We start from the raw sequence: 9,781 nt of genomic DNA, 5'->3' as shown, positions 1-9,781 counted from the left end.
TTCAGGGCTAAGTGCTGGCAGCTGGGATTAGGTGGGAGTTCAGGTGTGTCAGTGTGGACTTGGTAGGCCAAAGGGCCTCTTCTGCATTGTATGGTTCTATGGTTCTACAAAATGAGTGAAAGTAATCTCAGAGTCGCCACTGAATTTCCCCAATCTGGCAAGTGGAGATATTGGAAATAATTTTGTTTGATTGTGAGTAATACTCTTAAAGTTCAATTAGTAACTTATTGACTGTCAGATATTGGATCATTCACTTTTAGCCACAAGGGGAGGTTGATACAGAGCTGTCTTCATTCATTAGAGTCTTACTTGTCAGAAAATCCAACACAAACTGCCCTTAAATTGTAGCAGCAGATTATCTCCCTGAATGTCTTCCGCATTTCTTGGCTACGGAAGGCGTAGATGAGTGGGTCAATGATTGAGTTACACATGATGAGGATCAAGTACAAATTGAAATGCGACATGAAACAGACACAGTACAGATTCCCGGGACAGGAGATCATGAGGATGAGGTGCAGGAAGAATGGAGCCCAACAGATGATGAAAATGCCCAGTAGGATTGTTAAGGTGATGGCCCCCTTCATGCTCGCTCTCTGGTGAATGGAGTTGTAGCCGGACAGAGCTGCAATCCGCTTAGCGTGGGAGCGAGCCAGCAGAAACATGTGGCTGTAGAGGGACGCCATGAGGACCAACATGATGAAGAACATGGTGATGAGACAGATGACGACGGTTGGGCTTTCGGAGTAGACGATGAAGATGATACCACAGCCAGTGCAGAACATCCAGATACCTGCAATGATAAAAGCAGCTCGTTTCACTGTCATAATGTGGTGGTAGCGTAAAGCGTAAAATATGGTGACGTACCTATCAACGGCGATGGCCAAGAGGCTGCACATGGATGCCACAACAGAAATGCAGATCAACGAATCGAACACGTTGTCAACCTGCTTGGCAAAACTGTCCTCAACAATCAAATGCCTGTGTTTGAGCAAGGCTATTACAACGGTCTCCCATGCATTAGACACACTCACCAGCATGTCTGCAACAGCTAGGCTGCAGACAAACAAATACATTGGGGAATGGAGGTTCTTGTTCTTAATAACTGCCGTAATGACCAAAATATTTTCCAGCAGGCTCATAATGCCCAGTGTTAGGAACACCTCAATGGCTACACTGACTTGTTCACATAAAGCAGAAGTCCTTTTCATCTTGTGTGTGGCATCATCGGTGGGGGTTAGATTCTGCAGCCATGGTGCATGCGAGTGTAAATCTGTTACGTTCATGTTTAACGTCTGCCCATCAGGGGGAGGAATAGTCCTTCTGACGCTTTCGATGTGAAACACTTATTGAGAAAGGTGCATCTCTTCCCTAAGTGAGAAAAGGAAAAGAGTTAAACTGAGCACTGCGACGTTTCTAATTGAAATTTCGCTCAAGTCTGGTTTTAAACCTTAAGAGACTGTAACCGATAACTCTCTCTTTGCTCCGAGCAGCTGTTGTTATGGAAAGACAGAAAGGTCTTGCACTTAACACGTCATCTTTCACAACCTCAAGCTGTTGCGGAGCAGGCTCGAGGGGCCAAGGGGCCTACTCCTGCTCCTAATTTTCAATTTCTATATAAAGCACTTTACAAGCAATCGAGTACTTTTGTGGAGCCACTCTCGTACGGTCAGAAATGTGCACAGCAAGATTCCAGTTAGAGCAGATAATGAGATTCTTTGTGAGAGGTGCATATTGGCCAGGACACCAGGGATAGCTTCCCTACAGTGCAGAAGGAGGCCATTCAGCCCATCAAGACCGCACCGACAACAATCCCACCCAGGCCCCATCCTGTAACCCCCACCCTGCTAATCCCCCTGACCCTAAGGGGCAATTTAGCATGGCCAATCCACCTAACCCACACAGCTTTGGACACTAAGGGCACGATTTTACTATCAAGTTGCCCATTTGGGTGCGAAAACTTGGTAAAGTCGGACGTGAGGTGAGTAGAGCGATCTGCACCTGCTTCCAAGCCCGTTCCCACTTGATCAAGGTCTGAAAATGGCCACCATTGGGACTGCACTGGAAACGGGCGCGACGGCCATTTGAATACATTTGCGTGCATTTAAATTGACTTAATGGGCTGGGTGTCCAACCTTACCGGCACCTCCCCCTTTACCACCGCATTCACCCATCCAGGACCGGTGTGAAACAGACATGCTCCGCAACAGTCCCATTCCGGCGCTCCAGTTAATGAGGAGGTAGGTGCCGAGTGTCCGACGGTTCTCTGCTTGAGATCGAGGTGGCGGGGGGGGGGGGGGGGGGGTCTGCTGCCACTCTGCCTGAGGAGGGGGGGGGGGGGGTCCATTGCCACTCTGCCTGTGATCAGTGAGGGGAAAGGAGAGGAGGGGGTCCAGTGCCATTCTGTCTGTGGCCAGTGAGGGGAAAAGGGGGTGTCCACTGCCATTCTGTCTGTGGTCAGTGAGGGGAAAAGGGGGTGTCCACTGCCATTCTGTCTGTGGTCAGTGAGGGGAAAAGGGGGTGTCCGCTGCCATCCTGTCTCTGATCAGTGAGCGGAAAAGGGGGTGTCCGCTGCCATCCTGTCTCTGATCAGTGAGCGGAAAAGGGGGTGTCCGCTGCCATTCTGTCTCTGATCAGTGAGGTGGAAAAGGGGGTGTCCGCTGCCATCCTGTCTCTGATCAGTGAGCGGAAAAGGGGGTGTCCGCTGCCATTCTGTCTCTGATCAGTGAGGTGGAAAGTGGGGGCAATATCTGTGGGGGCCGGGAGAGGCATTTTCCAGCCCAGGAGCGGTGTGGCAAGGGAGCCGCATTCCACATTTTTTTCCTGCACATGTGCAGTTGGGAGACACCAATCTGAACTGCAGGATTTTGGGGGTGTTTAGCCCCGCCCACTGGCTTCTGCAGCGCGATTCGGAATTGCCGACAGATTTTAAGGCTTTCTGTGTATGGGGGCGCCTGAGAATGGGTCTAAAAGTCAGGTATGAAACACTCCCAGTTTCAAGTCCGCTCAGCAGTTAGAATCAAAATGGTGGAACAGGGCCTGACCAACACATCGTTTGGGCAGTGAGAGGAAACCGGAGCACCCGGAGGAAACCCACACAGACATGAAGAGAGTGTGCAAATGACACACAGACGGTGACCCAAGTCGGGAGTCGAACCCAGGTCCCTGGCGTTGTGAGGCAGCAGAGTTAACCGCTGTACGACTGTGCCGTCCCACTTTGTATCAAGGCCAGGGTAATGGTTTCCCCTCCATTAGGCTCCTGGGTTCTCCTATCTCTCTGCCCTTGCTCCTGCACACCAGTGCTGGATAAATTTACCAGACCGATCTCCTCTCGTTGAGCCTCCGAGATGCATGGGGTACCAAATTTCTAAGTTATTACCTGGCAGATTAAGTGCTGAGTGCTCTGAAGGGTTCTCCACCTCCTTCTCTGCGTCTGCTCCAGTTAGACCCCTGACTCATGGTGAACTAGGGAAAGGAGAGAGTGGGACAAGAGTTAGTGCTCAGCGGGCATGAGAGGGCGAGACAGAGGAGGGGTAGCTCCAAAGAACATTGCTTCACTAAAATAAAGGGCCAGTAATACCAGACTAGTGTCTCCCAGACATGGGCTCCAATCCTGCCACAGCAACTGGGGAAATTTAAATTCCATTAGTTAATAAATCTGGAATAAAATGCTAGTGTCATTAATAATTCCTCATGGAACAACTGGATTGCTGTAAAAATCCATCAGGTTCACTAATGCCCTTCAGGGAAGGAAATTTCCATCCACTCTGGTCCACATGTGACTCCAATGTGGTTGATACTTAACACTGTCTGAAATGACTTCAGAATCACCAAATTACACTGCAGAAGAAGGCCATTCAGTCCATCATGTCTACACTAGCTCTCCGAATGAGCTTCAACAATTTGTGTCATTCTCCTGCCTTTTCCCTGTAACCTCTGCACATTGTTTCCATGCAAATAATCATCTATTTCCCTCTTGAAAGTTTCAACTGAATCTCCCTCCGCCACATTTACGGGGCAGACCCAGACCACCCACCGTGGTCCCACTGGGTTCACTGTCTCCACAAATGGGGAGGATGAGATGGGTGGAAATGGGTCTCTGTGTGTCCATGACTGCTTCCTCCAATCATGTGAAGAAATGTGACTATTCCTAACATTTGAGCAGGACATCACAGGACATAAGATAAAGGTGCACAGTGTCACGCATAATGTATTAGCATGGATAGAGGATTGGGGGTAAATGGGTGTTTTTCTAGTTGGTGATCAGTGACTAATGCGTGCCTCAGGGATCAGTGTTGCAACCGCAATTGTTTACAAATTAACATAGATGATTTGGAGTTGGGGACCCAGTGTAGCGTGTCAAAATTCGCAGATGACACTAAGATGGGTGGAAGAGCAAAGTGTGCAGAGAACGCTGAAAGTCTGCAAAGGGATAGAGATAGTCTAAGTGAGTGGGCGAGACTCTGGCAGATGGAGTACAATGTTGGTAAATGTGAGATCATCCATTTTGGTAGGAATAACAGTAAAATGGACCATTATTTAAATGGTAAAAAAATTGCAGCATGCTGCTGTGCAGAAGGACTTGGGTGTCCTTCTGCAGGAATCTCAAGGAGTTGGTTTGCAGGTGCAACACATAATTAAGAAGGCAAATGGAATTTTGTCCCTCATTGCTAGAGGGATGGAGTTTAAAAACAGTGAGATTATGTATAAGATGCTGGTGAGGCCACACCTGGAGTACTGTGTATGGTTTTGGTCCCCTTACTTGAGAAAGGATATACTGGCACTGGAGGGGGTGCAGAGGAGATTCACAAGATTGATTCCAGAGTTGAGAGGGCTGGTTTATGAGGAGAGACTGAGTAGACTGGGGCCATACTCATTGGAATTCAGAAGAATGAAGGGAGATCTTATAGAATCATATAAGATTATGAAGGGAATAGATAAAATAGAAGCAGGGAAATTATTTCCACTGGCAGGTGAAACTAGAAATAGGGGGCATAGCCTCAAAATAAGGGGAAGCAGATTTAGGACTGAGTTGAGGAGGAACTTCTTCACACAAAGGGTTGTGAATCTTTGGAATTCCCTGCCCAGTGAAGCAGTTGAGGCTACCTCATTGAATGTTTTTAAGGCAAGGATATATAAATTTTTGATCAGTAAAGGAATTAAGGGTTACGGTGAGTGGGTGGATAAGTGGAGCTGAGTTCACAAAAAGATCAGCCATGATCTTATTGAATGACGGAGCAGGCTCGAGGAGCCAGATGGCCTATTCCTGCTCCTAGTTCTTATGTTCTTATGTTATGTTCTTATCACCATCCTTGCCAACACTTCCAAATATGCATCAGAAAAATTGGGGGGAGGTGAGAGAGAGGCCTTTCCTCCCTGGCTTTTCAACTATTTTTTATTCATTCATGGGACATGGGCGTCACTGGCTGGCCAGCATTTATTGCCCATCCCTAGTTGTCCGAGGGCAGTTGTGAGTCAACCATATGGACATAGCTTTAAATTGAGGGGTGGTAATCATAGGACGGATGTCAGAGGTAGGTTCTTTACTCAGAGGGTAGTAAGATCGTGGAATGCCCTGCCTGCAGCAGTTGTGGACTCGCCAACTTTAAGGGCATTCAAATGGTCAATGGATAGGCATATAGATAACTTTGGAATAGTTTAGGTTAGAGGGTCATTAGATTGGTTCCACAGGTCGGCGCAACATCGAGGGCCGAAGGGCCTGTACTGCGCTGTAATGTTCTATGTTCTATGTTCTTTTTGCTGAGGCTCTGGAGTCACATGTAGGCCAGGCTGGTTCAGGACGGTAGGTTTCCTTCCCTAAAGGACATGAGTGAACCAGATGGGTTTTTACTGCAACTGATAAAGTTTTCAGGGTCATCAGTAGATTCTTAATTCCAGATATTTTTTATGGAATTCAAATTCCACCATCTGCCGTGACAGGTTTTGAACCCGGGTCACCAGAACATTTACTGAGTTTCTGGATTAATAGTCTAGCAATAATATCACTCGGCTATCGCTTCCCCGGCTTTAATTCAGGTGGCAGCAGCCAAAGTGTACTTCCCCTTTAAGAAACTGACTCAAGGGTGGCACGGGGGCACAGCATCAGAGAGCTGGTTTTGATTCCTGGCTTGGGTCACTGTCTGCGCGGAATTTGCACATTCTCCCCGTGGCTTTCCTCTGGGTGCTCTGGTTTCCTCCCACAGGCTGAAAGACATGCTGGTTAGGTGCATTGGCCATGTTAAATTCTCCCTCAGTGTAACCCGAACAGGCACCGGAGTGTGGCCTTAGGGGATTTTCACAGTAACTTCTTTGCAGTGTTAATGTAAGCCTACTTGTGACACTTAAAATTTTATATGGGGCGAGCTGGCATAATGATGGTAGCTTGCCAGACTAAACCAGATGAAGCGTAGCAACACCAAATTGACTCACGCTTCCCCATCAGACATTCAGGCATGAGTTTGGATCTGCAAGCCAGCCTGTGCTGAACTCATCCCCGCAGAGGAGCACAGTTTCCATAACCTCTGCAGCACGGCGGCACAGTGGTTAGCACGGCAGCCTCACAGCACCAGGGACCCAGGTTCGATTCCTGGCTTGGGTCACTGCCTGTGTGGAGTTTGCACATCCCCTCCGTGTCTGCATGGGTTTCCTCCGGGTGCTCCGGTTTCCTCCCACAGTCTGAAAGATGTGCAGGTTTGGTGGATAGACCATGCTAAATTGCCCCCTTAGTGTCAGGGAGACTAGGTAGGGTAAATGCATGCAGTTGTGGGGATAGGGTCTGGGTGGGGATTGTGGTAGGTGCACCCTGAATGGGCCGAATGGCCTCCTTCTGCTGTGCAGGACTTTATAATTCTGCCTCTGGCATAGAGATAAGGCTACTGGGAAATGCCAAGTGAAAATTCAGAGCTGGTGTAATATCCGCAAGTACAGACCACCCACAGGTAACACTGCAATGGAAATGCGGCGCTATAGAAGTGAAATCGCTCAGTAAAAGTGCGAATATATTTCAGTTATCCACCGGAATAGAAAATGTGGACAGCACCTTAGTGAAGGTCAGTGCTGCCTCTGAAACTTAGTAACGCGGCGCTTGCCTCTCCTGTTTGTTAACCCTGGCACAAAAATAACGCTTCCCAAATTCTGAGACCTTGTCCCAATTAAGTTAATAGCGATCCTTTTAGCGTCTGGGACAATTGCACATTTACACCATTGCTGTGCTTGTGTTATATAAATGTAAATATGATATAAATAATATTTTGACAGTCGAAATCTTTATTTTCAGTCGCAATATTGATGTCAGTTTTTTTTATTTTAATCAAAAGGCACGCAAACAATTCTAAAAGTTACTTACTGGTCTGAGATCTGCTCGTTATCACCCGCCTGTCACCGGGTTCATTCATTGAGAAGCGTACATCCTCTGCTCCTCTCGCTCTCTCTCCCCTCCAGCTCCTGAGTATCAAGACAGTTCTTAGCAGAATTGTTAAGCAAATTCCTCTGCTGCTGTTCAGGCGATGGAGTTGCAAATCCGGTTCTTTCTGTTGCTGTGGTTTGTGTGGACACCAATAACTTTGGCTGGGCAGACGTGCAGGTCCCCTCACTCTAAAGCACCAGCTCGTCTCTGAGCCACAGGACACATGGCCCAGCCTTCCTTACTTTAAAAAGCCGGCGGTGGATGCATCTTCAGGCACCCGCAGGGCCATCTTCTGGCGCTAGAAATACTTAAAAGCTCCAATGATAAGCCCGGACCCCAGTCATTTCATCAGCCAAGCAGTCATCTCAAAGCATAAAAGGCAATTTATCTTTTTCAGAACATTTCTGTCATGCGGCGTCACTCAAGGGAGAGGCAACTAATTAGTTCTAGCCTGGTGTAAGATTATATCAAACCTTTGAACTGGAACATTTCCAGTACATTGATTTAGAACACTTGCTATCACTACAAGTAGCCCCCATTCCAATTAATGAAAAATTTGATAATTAATCCGCATTCTCTGAATACTTACATTTCCAAGCTGTGTTGTCCCAAGGATTTTATCAATAATTACATTTTTCTGTTTATGTCGCGATCAGAATGTATTTGGATAATTCACTGAATTCAGTGGTCAGCTAATGGACACTGTTAGCACCTGCTAGGGGACATAGCTTTAAATTGAGGGGGGTAATTATAGTACAGATGTCAGAGGTAGGTTCTTTACTCAGAGGGTAGTAAGGGTGTGGAATGCCCTGCCTGCAGCAGTTGTGGACTCGCCAACTTTAAGGGTGTTCAAATGGTCAGTGGATAGGCAAATGGATAACATGGGAATAGTTTAGGTTAGAGGGTCATTAGATTGGTTCCACTGGTCGGCGCAACATTGAGGGCCGAAGGGCCTGTACTGCGCTGTAATGTTCTATGTTCTGTCTATGTTCTTAGCCTTCTGTATCCCCATTGTCCAATTCTATACCCCATTCCACTTTCCATAGCACAAAGCTCTACAGATTCTCTTTCAGCTCTGACCAAGGGTCATCCAGACTCGAAATGTTGGCTCTGTTCTCTCGCCACAGATGCTGTCAGACCTGCTGAGATTTTCCAGCTTTTTCCGTTTTTGTTTCAGATTCCAGCACCCGCAGTATTTTACTTTTATGACGGATAATTCTCTATATTAGATGTACGAGGCAAGTTTTTTTACTCAGAGGGTGGTGGGTGCCTGGATTTCGCGGCTGGGGGAGGTAGTGGATGCAGATATGATAGTGACTTTTTAGGGGGAATCATAACAAGTACATGAATAGGATGAGAATGGAGGGAAATGGTCCTCGGAAGGGTAATGGGTTTTAGTTCGGTTGGGCAGCATGGTCGGTGCAGGCTTGGAGGGCTGAAGGGCCTGTTCCTGTGCTGTAATTTTCTTTGTTCTTTACATCATCCTGGTTACTTTGATTTGATTTGGTTTATTATTGTCACATGCACTGAGATACGGTGAAAAATATTGTTTCTTGCACACTACACAGACAAAACATACAGTTTGTAGAGTACATAGGGGAGAAGGAAAGGAGAGAGTGCAGAATTTAATGTTTCAGTCATTGCTGGGGTGTAGAGAAAAATCAGCTTGATATAAAATAGGTCCATTTAAAAGTCTGACAACAGCAGGGAAGAAGCTGTTTTTGAATCATTTGGTGTGTGCCCTCAGACCTTCGTATCTTTTTCCCAATGGAAGCAGGTGGACGAGAGAATGTCTGGGGTGAGTGGGGTGCTTGATTATGCCGGCTGCTTTTCCGAGACATCAGGAAGCGTAGACAGAGTCAATGGATGGAAGGCTGGTTTGCGTGATGGTCTGGGCTTCCTTCAGAGCCTTTGTAGTTTCTTGCGGTCTTGACTGCGATATATCCAGAAAGGATGCTTTCTATAGTGTATCTGTAAAACGAAAACTACTATATGAACGTATTTCTTTAAATGGACAAACAAACTGTCTGAAGCCTGACCGCCTACGAAAGGACTTTCTAGCCTTCAGAAACCAGCAGGGACCTCGTTATCTTTAAAGAGGCACTAACATCCTCTTGTGATTACAAGTAATCAAATTCCAGAGAAATGCACCAGCACCTTTTGCATTTCGAGGGCAGAGCTCTGGCCAAAAAAGACAATGGGTGAGATTTTTGGGCCTCCCTGCTGCATGCGAGAGGCAGTGTGCCAATCGCTGGTGGTGGGATCATCTGGTCCCAACATTGTCAATGGAAATTCCCATTGTGTCTGCCCCGTGCTGCCAGGAAACCCATGGCGGGAGTGTGTTGTTGGAGGCACTGGACAATCCCACTAGTGTGAACA

General features: G+C 47.1%; 1 protein-coding gene across 1 annotated transcript; it reads right to left on the bottom strand.

The window, feature by feature from the left end:
- Positions 1–305: 305 nt before the first annotated feature.
- On the bottom strand, positions 306–1,283 carry LOC145347093 (melanocortin receptor 5-like). The gene has a single exon (XM_080195005.1). It carries the CDS (start codon positions 1,281–1,283, stop codon positions 306–308), a length of 978 nt encoding a protein of 325 aa, XP_080051131.1.
- Between the last annotated feature and the right edge of the window lie 8,498 nt (positions 1,284–9,781).

This window comes from Carcharhinus amblyrhynchos, chromosome 8 (genome assembly GCF_965287045.1).
Source record: "Carcharhinus amblyrhynchos chromosome 8, sCarAmb.v2.hapA, whole genome shotgun sequence".
Classification (NCBI taxonomy): domain Eukaryota; kingdom Metazoa; phylum Chordata; class Chondrichthyes; order Carcharhiniformes; family Carcharhinidae; genus Carcharhinus; species Carcharhinus amblyrhynchos.
The sequence above is the reverse complement of the archived record's forward strand: the minus strand, read 5'-3'. Positions and strand labels throughout refer to the sequence as shown.

Coding starts and splice junctions, on each gene's coding strand:
- LOC145347093 (XM_080195005.1), bottom strand. CDS start 1,283: ATGAACGTAACAGATTTACACTCGCATGCACCATGGCTGCAGAATCTA.